Source organism: Etheostoma cragini, chromosome 7, assembly GCF_013103735.1.
Source record: "Etheostoma cragini isolate CJK2018 chromosome 7, CSU_Ecrag_1.0, whole genome shotgun sequence".
NCBI classification, from domain to species: domain Eukaryota; kingdom Metazoa; phylum Chordata; class Actinopteri; order Perciformes; family Percidae; genus Etheostoma; species Etheostoma cragini.
In genome coordinates this window covers 10,036,302-10,053,505 of record NC_048413.1, presented here as the reverse complement: position 1 = coordinate 10,053,505, position 17,204 = coordinate 10,036,302, and the positions used below count along the sequence as shown (strand labels likewise).

General features: G+C 39.8%; 1 protein-coding gene across 1 annotated transcript; it reads right to left on the bottom strand.

Annotated features, from left to right (window-relative positions):
• Positions 1-4,786: 4,786 nt before the first annotated feature.
• syn2a (synapsin IIa) lies at positions 4,787-15,817 on the bottom strand. Its single transcript, XM_034876647.1, has 11 exons — positions 15,136-15,817; positions 9,528-9,585; positions 9,336-9,427; positions 8,929-9,085; positions 8,665-8,754; positions 8,484-8,546; positions 8,173-8,315; positions 8,011-8,085; positions 7,679-7,781; positions 7,373-7,519; positions 4,787-7,011 (listed from the first exon to the last, which is right to left on the bottom strand). Exons 1-11 carry the CDS (start codon positions 15,474-15,476, stop codon positions 6,877-6,879), a joined length of 1,404 nt encoding a protein of 467 aa, XP_034732538.1. The 5' UTR covers positions 15,477-15,817; the 3' UTR covers positions 4,787-6,876.
• Positions 15,818-17,204: the final 1,387 nt, after the last annotated feature.

Genomic DNA, 17,204 nt, shown 5'->3' with positions numbered 1-17,204 from the left:
CAAAGCCGTTGGATGTAGTCCATTTAGTTGCACAGTAGTAGTTGATTTTGCATTGTTATAAATGATAATTGCGTAGAAATGGTAAATTCTTGTCCTTTATTTTTTTTGTTCTTTTAATTGTTTATATTTTGGGGTCATGTTGGAGGACTCATAGCCTGTCACAGCGAGCACGAGTGATAACGGAAAAATTCAATTTGCACATTTTAGCAAAAGCAACGGTTAGGTTTCAACAGTCTACACATTTGCTTAAAAGCGCTGAGTAAACACATTCTTATCAGTCCTCACCATGGGTAGGCTATCGTGAGCTAGACATTTGGCGGTTGTCTTAAATGTTTAAAATGATTTGGAAACTAATTTGTATTTTTTTTTTTTGTCTTTTGATGTCTCTTCCCGGAGGTTAAATGTTTTTGTGTACTCGGTGAGAAAGTTGTCTATTCAATATTTTAATAAAATTAAGTTAAATTACTTTGCCAAACATGTGCTCCTTGTATTTGTTTTACTTCATATCATGCATCGTCAACATGCTCTATGTTGCATGCGTACTGTTTGACTACTTGAGCTTCATTTTAAGTGCAGGAATGGAAGCGGGTGAGGTGGTCAGTTGACATCAGATCATACTGTCCCTCTTCATGTTCGTTATCAGTGAAATCCCACGCATGTGCAAGACTTTGTGGCAGGGTGAAATGTTTGCTGTAGCAGTGGCAACGTGGTGTAACCCCGCAGGAGATCCAGTCCAGACACGCCACCAGGGGATTCCACCATTGGCTGATGCGACAGTGCACTGCATAGCCACTGGCAAGCTCAGTAGAACGACAATCATTCAGTGAGGCAGGGACATGTGGTAAAAAAGGACAGTTATATTTTGTTTAAGTGTAAACATCCAACATGTAGGTCCTGCTGGGCAGAAGTACTTGACTTAGTTCAGTGCCAAGTATAAATATATAGTAAATATTGGAATATTTTCTGTGATCCAAATATGGAACAAAGTGTTTATTTTGAATTGGAATTGAAGCAAAAACCATTTGATCACAGGGTAAAATAGACCTCATGTCATCAAAAGTGGAGCAACGCAATATGAGCAAAACCATCGGCTGACCGTTAGGCATCTATTTTTACAACAGTTTTACTAAATTTGGATATCTGTTCTATTTCTGCATTCTAAGCAGCCACACTGACTGGCCAAAATGAAACCCACCGAGCCCAAACGTCCAACACCCCTAGCCTACAACAGCTCCATCTAGTGGATGTTCCTCCATGATGTGTGTTGGCCTTCTTCATACAAGTCCCAATAAACAGTGGTGGAACCGATACAGTACCACTACAGTAATGTAAAAATCAAGTACAACTTTATTTGTACACAGAGGGGCAACTGATTGTACCCCATTACAAGTAAAAGTAAACAAACTGCAGAGGTACAGTCAGCAAAAGCTGTTAGAACTACTTAATGTACTTTTAGTAGGACCACAAGATGAGATGATCAATGGGGTTGGAAGTAGTATGCGTTGCATTGAAACCGTCTGAGAAGGGCGACAATTATCTTTTGTAAAGGGGTCAAAATCCTAAAAGTTTGAGAACCCCTTGTTTAATATTTAACAATGTATTTTATGTATAACCTTTTATACCTTTTTAGTTAAGTAGTAAGTGACCAGTTGTCTCTGAAACGTACAGTATTAAAGTAGAGGTAAAAATTACGGTAAACCTACCTCAAAACGTTACCGAAGTACAGTATCACTAAAAATCCTGAATTTAAAAGTTATAAAGTTATTTTATTTCCTGGATAAGTGAATGAGTGAATGCTCATCACAGGCAGAAAGAACGCTGCTCTCCGCTGTTAGACTCACTCCACTGGAGTGGAAAAAACAAATCTATTCAGGCTATGCAGAGTCAAAGGGAAGTGAGAAAGACAGTTTCCTTATACATGCTGTTTGACAGAGACGCCTCCAGACACGGTGCTCCAATCTATAACAGGAGCCATGTGAGCATTATAATAGTGTCTACCAAGACAGCTACCAGCATTTCAACTCTATCTGATAATAAAAACCCATCAATTTGATATTCATGTGGGTGCTGTTCTCTAATTGGAATAGAATAGAAGGCTACATATGAGTATATGATGCTGTAACTGCAACCTTAATCTCTGCGATGAAAGATCCATTGCTTACTAAGCATATGTGTTGTGATTGTCATTTAAATGGTTGCATCAATTCTGTGACCTAGTGAAGGCACACTCATGCAGCTCGGCTGGCTAATTATGTAACCACAACACAGATTCTGTATGTAGGCCTCCTCAAATCTACCACCAGATGGCAACAAGAAGCTCTGTATGTCTGCTATGTTGTCCACAGTATTTAATTATTAAAGCAGCAATGTTGATGATGAATATTTGATTAGTGTTTTCTTTTCATTTTAAAGATGCGAAGGCAGTGAGTATTAAAAAGGAACTGTGTGATGTCATGTTACGTTATGTTAGAAATGATAATCAGGTGATATTCAATGATCCCTGTGTTCATCACTCTGCACTTTTTCATTCTCCTTCATTGTGGGATGGTAGCGCTACTCTTTGGATGTTTTCCTAAGCAGAGGGTCAGTGCAGTGTGAACCCGCAAGGCACAAGTTGTTCATGTTGTGCAGCAGCTTGGCAGGCAGCTGCGAGGAGTCTAGACGGAAGCTCCTCAGCTGGAGCTTCAGGGCCCATAGTGTCATTCCTCAGAGTTCTTCTGTGGATTTTACTACCACCAGACCCAGGTCAGTGTGCTTGGTATGAGAGGGCAAAAACATCAGCACCATCTGGAAGCCTAATAAATACATAATGGTGAACATATTTGATCCGTGGGAGATGTTTGCTGATATTTGTTAAAGCAAACAACATGAATTTGCTGTTCTCAGACAAATAACAGATGTTGTGTCATCTAGCTCCAGTATCTTAGACTTCTCAGCAAACATATCCCATCTGGGCTTCTGCAGCCATTGCAATTACTAATGCGTCATCTGTGGGCAGAGGATGTACCAGTGCTGGTGGCTAGTAACCTGCATGAATAACATGAGGATGCACACCAAGGCATCGTATCAGTGAAAAAAGCTAACTTGAAATGTTGAGGTTGTCAGAAACACTTTGAACATCTTCTTATGATTATGTCCAGGTTAAATGTTTAAAATGTTAAAGAAGACACCCTCCACCTAAAAATATGTTTTGCTTATTGTTAGCATCATGAAGATGTTTGACCTCCACTGTGCAGAATGATGTATGTGACACAAAGGAAAGTTTCTTTGTGAAATCTGAGTTCAAGACATGTGTCTTAAAACATGTCTGAAGGGGATATCTTGAAGGTTTCAGAATGTCTTCACGTGTGTGAAAATACTGCCCTTGATAACATCAATAATAACTAGTACAGATCATACTGTATGTGTTGCATATCAACAAATGTTGGTGCAAAAACACTGAAACAATGTTCAAACCCCACGCATGATAACTTGACCATATATGCATATGCTGTGGGTTCCTTGTGCTCTCTAAGTAAAGGTAGCTCAGGTGTAGAAAGCAGCATTTGGTTCAAAGGAAGATCTGTGATGATGTCACCAGTTGGCTTGTACAGTATGCCTAGGCAATCACGATGGAGCCTCTGAGAACTCATCCGACTATTCTGTGATATTGTTCAATGTGGTAGAAGCGTAATCAAGAGAATGAAAAACCTGGATGATTAATAAACGTCGGTGAGTAATGATGTGATGTCTGTCACACATGCAATATTTGAAAGAAAATTGAAACTCGCTGCTTCATCTCACTTCATAAATTGGACTTCAAATCCCAAAAGTAACTGTTAGTATTTACATCTCAACTCAAATAAACACATCATCTAAGCCCAGTAACTCATCACCTAAGGTCTAAGTTAAAGTGATTAGAAATAGATTAAAAGTAATCATTACAACCACTATTTAGTACACAGTTTTTGCTAATGATAATCACTATGACCACCATTTCGGGTTACATGTTCAGAAGGTGTGTACCAGACAGAGTACGCCTAAAGAAATAGATTTCCAGTGAAGCAATCACAAAACTCATTATTCTTGGAATGGCTTTCACCTTACATCTTGGTTCACATCATGTCACTGACAAAATACCTACTAGACCCTAATACTATGCCTAATGTGTACTATAACGTCAGTATTTCCTGTATAGCTAAGCAAACACGTAGGTGAGCATTTGTGGAGTCATCCAGTTTGAAATAAGGCTTCTTTAGTCAGAGAACAAACTTCCATAGGACTTCCTCAGCGTGCAGGAGGTCTCAGCGTTCGCAGGATCTTCACTGGCAGTACGGATTTGCTGGAAGACAAGAGAATCATGACTTTGTATGAGAGGAGCATGCCTTTCTGACAGGAAACCTCAGGCTTCCACTGTGCCTTCTAATTTCAGCATAAGACATATTATTAATATTCAAGCATCTTGGGGAAAAAGGCCAGCCCTTTTTAGCACGTTCATATGTCTTCTCGTGGATTTATTTGTTAACTAATCCGACACAAATACAGTAACCCCACATTCTTACCGTGTGAGACAGACACCACAGAATAAAGGCACAAACAAAGCAGAGGGAATGCATTATCACAATAAAGATATCGCTTCATGCATTGTGAGCAATATGGTGTGTGCAGCGCAGTGTATATGAACTGTTGGAGTGGTATGGATTCCACACTTCTTTGCATATTTGATAAAACCCGTTAAGCATAATGGTTTTCTTAAAAAATATTTTTTTACTCATAACACCACACATATGAGGACACACACCAAACATATATTGCAAAGGAAGCTTTATTGCCAGTGACAGAGAGGAAATATCCAGAAAGGACGTTTTTCCACAATATATTGTATTCTGAATTTGATTTTAAACAGTCCAACACCGGTTTTCAAAGTACATATATTTAGCAAGTTACTATGGCCCTTAATAGTTACAGTCCTGCAGGTCTGAATATCTAAGTTTCAACTCCACCCAATGGGCAAATAAACACGACCAGTTATTTATAATTTGTCAAATATTCAATCACAATCACTGAACCAAGGTCTACCATGCAGCTGGGGTACCTCTGCATGTTCCTCCTTTAAAAATCAATGCCATGGCATATTTCCTATTAAACAGAACATCACACCCATGAAGCCTCAGGCATGGCTTTTACAAGGATACGCTCACAGACACAACTTTATACAACTTGGAAAAGAATTGCACACAGAGCTTGCTGAACATATTTTATATTAGTAACATACTTATTTTACTTTTGGAAAACGTTAAAGATTTCTTTTTACAGTTGATTTGGTTGCTTTTTAGCTGTTTCACCATTTAGGGTATTATATATATGAAATGGCCTCCACTAAAGCCACTGTACAACAACCAAGTGATTTGTGTAAGAATGCTTTGAGTGTGTGGATGACTACACCTAAGATCTGAGTTCAAAATAAACACATTACATTACTGAGTAAAAAACTAAGATCTATATTGCACTTTCCATCGAGTCACAGGACGAGTATTGAATCTTTGAATGGCAGTAACACGAGCACACTAAAACCTCAGAACTCTTGCATTGTTGTCATGGCAACACCACCATGATAGCCAATATCCAGTGTGAGGGTCACAGGGGAAGCAATTATACCTGTCGTTACATGGCAGATCATACCTTGTACACCTTTTTATTATCAGCCGTAATGTCTGCCTCCACACAACCCAACGCAAAAAGACAACAATTTGAATACAGCATCAGCTCACACCGGTGTGTGATTTACAACAGGATATTTAAAAACATAAATATTGTTTCATGACATTGTTCTCTGGTGAAATTATACACTCCATGTGACATACTGCAGTCTTAACAGTCCCATACTGATATTTACATTGTGGGTTACTGAAGTGCAAAGAGTGAAATCATTTGTTCTTTGGTTCAAAATGATCTGAATATACTTAAGTTGTATGTGCAGACATCTGCACAACACCCTAAATGATAAATCTTTAATAATTCTTTTTAATAATATTTATTATGTCTCTGTCTGTCAATCTTCTTAAATCCCTTTACTTCTCCATGGTGACATTGTGACAATATAAATTAAAAACATGAACTCTAAAAAGGCCACATACTACATGTTTCTATTGTATGTGTATACACACTGTGTTAATGTCTGTTTGGTAATGAAGACATGTATCCTGTAGAACTTCTATAATATGTATTTCTATATGACACATTCACAATGCATGAATCATAGGGAACACAGCTTGGGTAAAACAGCGATGTTACATGAACATCTCACTTGATCAGACATTAATAACTGACTGCGCAGTACTTTGTATCAATCATGCAAAACAAAAATAAATATCTATTAGTATACGTATGAAAAATAATCACCACTACAGCCATACACACACTCACATACTGTATACATATTGAATTTGACACAAACTTCAAACTGCCCGATAGTCCACAGTTTGAACAATATTTAAAGGTGCACACCAAAATAGAAACAGAAAAGGGGGTTAGGGCGGCAAACTCAGGATACATAGCTGGGTTAAACGGATAGCACAGAGCAGCACTGAACTCAGTGTAGGCACAATCTGCTTTTTACATCATCTACAACAGCCCCAAAGAAAACACCACAGCTACTGAAACAGATGTGACCTATACAAGCACACAAATCGACAGGTCAACAAGTAGACAGTACATTTTGACACTGCATAGAGTTAAAAACACAGTCCAGACCAGCACTCAGTCGTGCCGAGCTCACGTCACCCAGCTCCGATTCTAGCTATTAGCATCTACACGCACACACGCACACGTCTGCGCATGTGTTCAGCTAAGTTTTGTCATTGTCATCTAGACTTCCGCCGCTTTCTCCTGGGTGACTCAGTTGGCCTGGACTGGTTTTGGACCCACTGCAACGCCATTACAGTCGAGAATGTACTGCAGACAACCTTGAGGCGGGTGCCCAGCACCGTTCTTAGTGGGTTCACCAACAATCTCTCCCTTCTGGCCAGCTCCCTGAAAAGACAAATGAACGATTTACTCATCCAGCAGCAACTGTAATGGTTTTCTTGTAACGAGATCATTTGATTACATTTTGAACAGATGTCCCTGGACGTAGATGGTTGCCATGTGTCAAGCTCCTCCACAACTTATATCTTATCTGTCTTATCTATTTCTCACTTAGTTTTGTTTTACATGTGATTTTCTATTGTATACAACTGTAAATAGCATTGTTAGAGGGAGCCTGAGACCTAAGGTTTTCAGTGACAATGACTTCTTCTATCTATCTTCTGCAATTGTATTGTTAATCTGACAATGTCAAACTTGAAAAACAAGCCTCAAGTTTCTGAAATCCTGTGCCTGTGGGTTACAATACCTGCAATGGCTGTATGGTGGTGGGTCTCTGGGGAGCATTAGCTTCCTTCTCTGCTGACTGGTTCATTGCTGCCAACACCATGTCAGCGATGAGCTGCCTGTCCTCGGACTGGTGCTCCCCGACCAGGGGCATGGAGGAGCCCACCACCTGTGCCACATGGAGGAGGGTCATAGCAGTGAGAGAAAAAGGATGTTGACACAAATGTCAAATTATTTTGGCTTATGTACTGAAATACTCGACCCAGTGGAACAATTTCAGTATGTACCAGGAATATCATTGTAAAACAGGATTATCCTTGACTCCTACCTCTGTGATGAAATCTCTCCCATCTTTCCCATGGATTGCTTTGACTGCACAAATATCTAGGCCCCCGAAAATCTCTGAGCAGGTGTCAACCCACAGCTTGTACCTAAACGAAACAATCAAGGCATGACTCAAAACCAATGGCAGCATAATGAGACACCACGGTCTGATTATCACAACTGATTAACAACAAATAAATATAACACACCGGTAGATGCTTGCTAAGAAATCACATGTAGTTGAGCTAATTAACCTTTTCTCAATCTGAGATCATTTGCTACATCACAATGAAACATTTGTTTTATTGGAGCGTAGGATTCTTGTTTAGCACTCACCTATCAGTCATGGCCACCTGTTCGAGCATAGCTGAGCCAGTATTAGTCTTCCAGTTACCAGATATAGACGTTCTCCTGAAGTGTGTGAAGCCCATAGATTACAACAGTTTTGTTTCTCATTCACTTGTAAAGTTGAGGTAACAAACATGCAATTGTACTCACATGTAGGCTTTGTAGTCAGTGCCAATCTTCTGGATTCTTATGTCGTACTTGGAGTCGATGAGAGGTTCTGTGGTGGTGTATGTCTGGGTGAGAGCCACAACACTGGCTATGTCCTGGAACTTACTGTGATTGTCCACCTTCACCTGGACACAAAAACAGATACTTGAGACAGAACCCAGCAAAATACCCAGGATTTAAGAAGGCATCCGTCAACTTATTGACTCTTGCAGACAACAAAATAGTAGACAAACAAATAGCTAAACAAAATGATGCATTCTTTCATATTACTGCAAGAAGAGAAATCTCCATACCTTTCCAATACCGGAGTGGGCATGTCCAATCTTCACAACGACAGGGAATGATGGCATGCTTACCTAAAACAAGAAAGTGATTGCTATATATTTTGCTTCATCATAACCAACCCGTGTTTTGTTTCATGTTAAACGCTATTTATGAAATGATCTTTGGATGCAATAAAAAGTTGGTTCTCACCATCTCCTTGTAGTTTGGGTAAAAGGTCTGCTCAATCAGAGGGAACTTCTCAGAACCAAGCTTCCTGTGAGTGTTGATAAGTTGGGCAAACTGGGAAAAAAGGTAAATAAATCAGATATAAGTTTTTATAAATCATGCCACAGAGCAACTCGCAGTTAGCTTATAGATAGGATGCAATGCAGATAGATAATAGCTCATTATGATCGTCCCTTTCCCTGCTGCATTGCTTTACAGTAATGCTCTCTCCTGCTGCTAAGTGCCTACCGCCCATGGCTTGTCACACAGGTTGTAGATGGACTCGAGTGAGTTGATGCATTGGACACCTCCATACTGCAGACCAATGATCAGGTTGCGGAAATCTTCATTTTGAGTCATACTGAAGGCATGTTGACGAATGAGGACAAAGTCTGGCTTGAATGACCTAGAAAAAGAAATTGTAGCAGAGATGTGAGAAATGTCTGACCAGAACAATTACAAACTGTGTTTAAGGATAATCTGAAAGCACTGTAGGTTGATACACAACATCGTTATTGATTAACCATTCAAAACCATACAAATTTATGACTTTGGTCGATAAATCTTCTCTCCTTTATCACCTTCTTGTGTGTGTGTGTGTGTGTGTGTGTGTGTGTGTGTGTGTTTGTGTGTGTGTGTGTGCATGTGTGTCTCACCTCATAACCTTGGTACCATTTCTGAGAACCTGCATGTTAACGTTGCAAGTCCTGTTGGCATGAGCCACAACATTGATCTCATTGAATTCCGCCTAAGGAGTTGAGGACAAGAGAACCATGTGAGGTCAGAGTACTTATTCTTCTCTTTACATAAGTACTTCAAATGGATAACACTGGCTTGGTGAAACGTACCTGCTCCACTTTGATGTCATAATCCCCATGTAGTTTCTTTCCCCGGAATAATTTTGCCCTGGTTAAAACAGAAAGACATTTTAAACTTAAAATGTAATAGGATGTAGACTCCTAAATAGGAATTATAGTTGAACACATCCCACTTTGTTGAGTGTGTATACTGCACAGAGTAGACAAATGTTCCCTTTCACACTCTTCAAACTACTGATGCACAGCCTCTCTAACACTTATTCCCTTCAATCTGGCAACGAGGACAGTGATAAAACATTACATAATGTTTCCAGGCTGCATCATTTTAAAAGGGAAGCGTTCCACAGCACACACACAGACAAAAATGAGTGTTTGCTAGTGTCTGGTTCCACTAGCAGTACCACCCAGTGCGGTGAATCCAGGACGATGCAGTGAGGTAACATTTGGATCACAGACACTGAATACACAATTTCAGAAAATGGCTGCACCTTTCATGACTTGTGATTCAGCACTTTTTGGGGGCTTTTCTGACTTGACTAAAAATGACACCTGTGGGTCCTTTAATTCTTCTTTTCCCTGGATCACTGGTGAAGTGGAAATCGATTGCCATGGGATTTAAGATTCAAATGGATCAGTGTCAAAATACTGACACCACACAGAGATGAAAGCCGCAACAATTGTTGAGTGTGATTTATTTGGCTTTTTCTTTTAAATGATATGCTGAGGCTGGGCCTGACAACAAATGCTTTGGCAGTAGATACAACTAGGGGTGATGAAGTACAGACTACAGTAAATCAACAGTTATGTTGGCCCAAAAAAGAACTCCTCCCTTCCATTTCAGGTTTTAGTCTCTTTTCTTTTCCACAGCTCAAAACCCATACTTAAACTAACATTTACAGCAGTGCAACACTGGTATATTGATGTGATGCAGAAGATTTTGAAACCATCTCTATCCAAAATAGAATTTTTAGAATGTTCTCCTTTCAGTTTGGCTGTGTTGATATACTGTATTTAGGCGACATGCTGTGGAGTTCTCACTTCCTTTTCCTTCTAGTTTGTATCACCCTGCTGTCATGTACTTTGCACTCCTTGCCAAGAGAGGAGGTAAAGCTGAATAATTCATCTCCAATCTAATTGGGGCATTGGGATCTATTTGGCTGTGAAGGAAAACAAGCAATAAACATGATTCACTTCTCCTATATCAGGGGGGATAAAAAGCCTTATCTGCACTGAGATGAATGTGCTCTGCCAATACCTACTGTACACTGAGACAGTGTTTCCCAAACATGACTCCTCAAAACAAACATCGAGATAAAACATTAAAAAGCTTCTGATTGTATTTGCTATTCAATTAAAAAAAAAAATCTTTGTCAGCATGGGGAATGGACATGTGGGGGACCATTTTGTTAAGTTGAATCAATGCTATTTCACTCTCCGGAGCCCTGCCCAGCTTGGTATTCTGAGCATGGAAGCCTCCCGCTCAAAGAGGACACCACGTTTGACATGATTTTTCAGCGCAGTGCATTAACATGCAGTGGTATTTCACAGTCACCAGCTCCTCTGGTTAACATCAAGGCCATTTCTGTTCTCCTTGTATTAGCTTTTAATCTAAAAACAAAGGTCATAATTGTTATTTATTAGGAATACTTCTGCTTTTGCCCTTGACTAATGTCCTGGCTGCATCTGCTCACAGAGAGGTTTTCTTGGATCATTCCTTTGTAAGAATCAATATGGGTCCTCATACTTATGAATTTAATTACAAATAATGGCAAATACAGTGAGTGAACGAATGGTTGCAGGTTGTCAAATTGCCAAATTACATATTGCTGCAAAATGATTTTTCATTCAGAGGATTCACCCAAGGGCTTGGTAAGCAGCACTCCATGCTCCATTTTAATGTCCCATCATTTAACCTGCTTAACATTGACTCTCACATGTGGGTAATGTTTGAATAAGGTCGAGCTCAGTACAAAACATTGCAGTTTAATACAGTCCCTTACGTATTGTTGTACTTTTTAACACAAAGTGACTAAATAAAGTGACGTTTCTCTGCTCTAAATTGATTGACATTATGGATCGAACAAGGAAGCAGTACATGTCGGCCATCAGTATGATAAGTAAGACAGTGGAACATCTGCTCCTCCTGTCATAAGAGCAATTTATAGCACAGTATTCCTGGCACCAAACGGACCTCTCTGGGTGACTGGCAGCGTCATCTCACAAGCAGAAATGATGGCTGAATGAAGGTAGGCTTCTGTGTGTGCTGCGACCCTGGTGATCACTGGGATTTTTTTTCAGCACACGTTTTATTTTACAATTCATTATTCTGCTTAACATCGCCTATTATACAACAAATTCCATATTCAAATATGTATCCTAATGCCCTAATGTGTTTCTGGCTGATTTTAAAATTGCAGGACGTTTGGCATTTACAGGCCTCTGTGAAATGTTATGTTTTTACTAATTGCCAAGCTCTCAGTAATTGCCTATGGTACGAAAGAGATGTGTAATAATAAAAACATCCCAGACACTGAAATAATAATAATAATAATAATAATAATAATCTGTTGCTGGATAGGTGTCCATTGGCAAACACTTTGCATACATTTTATATAAGTCATTTTACCTAACCTTAGTAATATTTTTTCCTACAACACATGGAATACATTATTAAGGATTACAAAAATTCTATGTTTTACAAATAATGTCATGGTAACAAAGTACTTTGATAGTGTGGTATGTCACCGTTAGAAAAACAGTGTTTGCGCGCGCGCACACACACACACACACACACACACACACACACACACACACACACACACACACACACACACACACACACACACACACACACACACACACACACCGGGATTTGACTCATTTGATATGAAAAATGAATGTTGGTGGCTGAGTCTTCTGCCAGATTTAATTTGTCGGAAAGACTATTTCGTCATTTAATTCTGTCTCGGGCCACCAGTACTCATCACTCTGGCTTTCATTTGCAGTGGCGGGCAGACAAAAGTCCTAAAATAGACGTCACACAATGAGATACAGAACATAAACAGGCGGGCAGGCTCAAGGTGTGCCAACATTCAGTTGCAACACTACAGAGAAAATAAGGCACTCAGCAAAACCTGCATGAAAATAAATACACAATTCATCTTCCTATAGCTTGACGAGAGCTATATTTTGTTATGGTTTTCATCATTCCTCTGTCAGAGATAAATACAAAGCATGTAGTGTTTTAATTACAATTTCAAAAATTGGCTCTATATGAACACTTATAATCTACATAACACCGCCATAGTGTCTTACAACCACTGGATGATAGGTTGCTTAAAAGCAACCAAAACAAACTAAACCTAATGAAAAAAACATGTCCAGCTCCCCACTCAGTGATATTGAGCAGCCATGAAAAATAGATGCAGCACTCAGACAGAGGAAGCGTCTTGAAAAGAGTGTTTTAGCTGATTCTCCCAATTGGAAGTGTGCTAGATATGTGACGCAAGACACTGTTAGAAGCAATGCGATTCTGCGGAGCTCACGAACGCAATGAAATAACATTATATAGTATAAGCTGCGTATGGCAAGAAAAAATGTCAGAGCGGGAAATCACTTAGCATTTTTAACCGAATACAGAGATACTACTTCATATCAGATATTGTTAAATGCCAAAAGTGAGAACGATGGAGTGTGAAACATTATCTCACAGCTCAACCTACTCAATATTCTCAATTTAAATGACCTTTTGATGAATACTTGTATTATATTGTGTTCCTCTGCCAGAACTGCAGAGCAGACTCAGACTGGAATCCTTATTTCTTAACAAGCAGCTTCCTTTCTACTCACAATAAATGTGGAACAAGTGAACGCATAAGGTTGGAATCCATCCCGCTGATGGGGGTCTGATCTTATTAAAATAGATCAACAGTTCTGTTATATGAATGGCTAGTCTTGCACACACAAACAGGATTGTGGACACAGCAAGTCCACCTGAATAAGCCAAGCTGACATCCTTTGTGTGATTTAGTGTGTTCTAAGGGCAATTAAATTCAGCTGTATGTTAATCAGTGTAAAACGATATCCTGCCACCGCGGCCATCAGATGCAGACGACATTTAAACCTTGATGTGACATGTGTATGACACACCCAGACTGTATATGTTGTTATTACTAAATGTTAAGATTATCTAATGTGATCTTTTTCCTTGCTCTATGAAAATAGCCCTCTGCTTTACTGTAGGCAATATTCAGAAATCAATTAGTAACAAATCAGATCTAACTATCAACTATTTTGATGTTAAGAGTCAGTAATGTGGCTCAGGGAGGGAAAGTATGGGGTCCCGTGCTGGAGCTGCTACGTCGGATAGTTTGAAGATGAGGGATGAGGAAGTGTGTTGTCCAATACTAAAGAAGGGGGAAGTAGATTTAATACTGATTTCATTTACATCAAGAAAGCCCAAAATGTCCAAAAAGTCAGCATACCATCCAATGTGAAAGTGGTCTCTTTGAGCTGCACGTTAGCAAGTCATCAAAGAGTTGAGTTTCAGTTTCCTGCTTTTTATCTCTAGGTGGCAACCAATAATGCCCATAAATACTACAGAATGCAATGAAAATCACATAGATGAATTGAGAAAATGTTGTGGGCATCCACTGTTGCATCCAGCTGCACAATTCAAGCACACACATTGCTGTGGAAAATATTAGCTGTGTGAACAAGTGTTGATCACGTGGTGATGGAACTACCATATTTTTTTACCCTTCGACCAGATTTTAATCAAAATGAATTTCCACTAAATCTGCGTACACACTCATTTAGATCACTTTGATTCCTTACCACAGTTGACTGACAAAGATGCCTGTTTTGAGCTACCTCTGAGTAAGATCCCCCAGGACTAACGGTCTAAAATGCCTAATGTGAGCCCACTCTTAAAATGAATGACATAATGGTCCTTTATCCCAGGAAAATATAGCCACGCAGATGATGTTATTACATTCCGACTTACCTATCTACAGCACACCGCTTGTATGATTGACTAATGGGACTCTGTGCACTATGCATAGTGCAGGGCATGTCATGTGATCTCCTATCAGTGAGCAGGGGGAAACCCCAATGATGGAGGGAAATCACTGCAGTATTTAGACTCCTTCCAGAGAAATGATGTACTTTTCCTATTTCTGCATAACCTGTGGAACATCTTTTTTTTTTTTTTCAAACAATCGCAAAATGCCAGATTACATGAAAATACTGTCAATGATTTAAGTTAATCAAACCAAATGTCTGCCACAGAAAAACCTTTCTCACAACAATAGAGGAAAGTGAATCAATCTTGGTGTATTATCATTACTGCTGGGGAGTTTATAGACTGTATTTGCTTAAGTATTGGCTGCCTCTTTGTATTATAGTAACACTAGCATGCTGTATCAAAAAAACCACAGCAGCAGTTCCCATTCACATCTGCAGCCTCAAATAACACATGTATGTTGCTTCAGTGGTTTTTTAACCCTTACCTCGCTACTACATTCAAAAGGAAGTATGAGGAAAAAATAGGCATTCAGGATGAGCACACAAAGAATACATCGCCAATAAATAGTTTAAGATTAACTATATAACTGAGTAAAGCAAGATATTGTCTTACCACTCCTGTTGTGGTTCATCAATTACCAAGAGAATCTTGAACTTCTTAGGTGTCGTGACTTGGGTCTGCTCCACCAGCCCTGCTGAGGCAGCTGTCTGCTTTACAGCGTTGGTGATGGAGCTAAAGAAGCCTGCTCCGCTGGACTGAGACGGCTGGGGTTTCCTCTCTGGAGCCGGGGAAGTGGCTGGAGGTGTAGGCCCAGTTGTAGGAGACTTGGCAGGGGTGGTGGAGCCAGGTGGCGGAGGCTGAGCATTGTCAGGCCTCTGGAGATCTGTCATGTAGCCATTGGGCAGGTTGGAGATGAATGTGCTGTCCGAGAGACGCCGACGCAAATAATTCATGGCTGCAGCTGATAGAGAAGAAGAGTCAACAAGCACCAAAATGTATTCTGCAGAGGAGTCCCTGTTCCCAGTGTACAGCTGATAATGGCTGAGCTCTCAATGCAAAACTCCCAGTGAACGTATTCCCTCCCAGTTCAGTGGAGCATCCTCAGAGCTCCCCCTCAGTGGCGATGACGCTACACTCTCCCTCAACCAATCCCCTTACTCTGTGCTTTCCTCAACCATTGCAAATGATGCTCAGGCACTGCCTCTCCTTCCTCCTCTCGTTCTCTCATCTCTCCCCTCTCTCACTGGTGTGCCTTACCCCTCCCCCATTTTCTACTGCCTCACAGGCATCATGCCTTTTTGAACCACATCATTTAAAATACAGGGCTATCCAGTGTGAGTGCAAGAGGGTATGCCGAGGACTACATCATAATCGCCCTCTGTTCTTTGTGTCTTCTTTGCCCTCTGTCCATGTTCAGCATTTCTGTTAGTGTAACATGTAGCCATGAAATCTAAAATGGCTGTTTAGACTGGTGGGCAATGTTGAATGAGAGGAGTTGCGTCAGCAGAAGTCCCTTGAGACCCTCTCTCTTAATTGATTTATCAATCCTTGTGTAGCTACTAATTTAATTATGAAAATTTTCTACAAGACATGCTTTACCTAACTGTTTTTTAGACTGAATTGGACAGCACTTGTCTACTATGGCACAGTTTATTGTGATGTGCAATTTCATTTTATAAACACATTCAGCTCTGCACACATACAATCTCAATCACAACTTACAAAAAGTGATGTACTAAATGGTGTGCTAATTGATCTGCTAATTAAAATTAATTATGCTGAGAGGCATATATTTGCAAAAGAATTCAAGAACTACATCAATATGAATTTAGCAAAAGAAGGTCTACAAACGGCAACAAAAACAAACTGTGCCCACCTGCACCACGAAGCATTCACAAACAGTGTTCCAGCGTTCCAGCCAATAACTGACAAGAAGGATTTTGGGGTGCGGGTGAGGGGTTAGTGCGCGGAAGCACAGAAGGGGACGGGATGAGGAGGCGGGAGGGGCAAGCTAACCTTGTTTTGTTTGAAAATACTTTGAACGTCAACAAGAAGAAATGTCACCCAACATTGCTTAGAGCATCAGCTGAAATCACTGTTTGCAAACATAGTAAACATAGCATCAGGCTCTTTGCACACAATAAAACATAACCCTATAGTACAAATAAGCTCTACAAAATTAATCAAAACAATACATTTTTTTATGAACTGGTGGACAACTTAAATAAATGATTAATATTTTGTACATAGCCACACTGTAAACCTAGATTTAGTTGTGATTAAACAGTTTATTGGTCACTACTTGTTTGTTCATGTTTTGGTCAAAAGGTATTCATTACTAAATCACATTGGTTGTTTGTAATAATCAGCTTAAGTTTGCAGTGCACAGATCTTGTATATGTAAGTTTCTGTATGGGGAGGTCACTTGAACTGTTCAAATGAAGGTATCTGAAGAGGTACAAAGGCTCATGGGAAAAATAGGTTTTGAATGGTATCTGTCCTAGTTCAAGTCAGTTTTAATAATGCTCTGTTAACGTTTTGGGTTTGCATTTCTGTTATCTGGGTTTTAGTTTTGTATGGTTGTTTTAGTGTTCATGTTTTACACTTGCAACATGACCAAGACCCAAAGTGGGGCTTGATAGAATCTGGGCAGTGCACAACCGAACTTAGGTTGTTTTGAA

Bases quoted from the DNA above. Each gene is read 5' to 3' on its own strand.
- syn2a (XM_034876647.1), bottom strand. From the start codon at position 15,476: ATGAATTATTTGCGTCGGCGTCTCTCGGACAGCACATTCATCTCCAAC. The intron at 8,086-8,172 runs GTGAGTACAATT...CACACACTTCAG, and splicing joins ACTGACTACAAAGCCTACAT to GAGAACGTCTATATCTGGTA. The intron at 7,782-8,010 runs GTGAGTGCTAAA...TGTTTCGTTTAG, and splicing joins CAGGTGGCCATGACTGATAG to GTACAAGCTGTGGGTTGACA.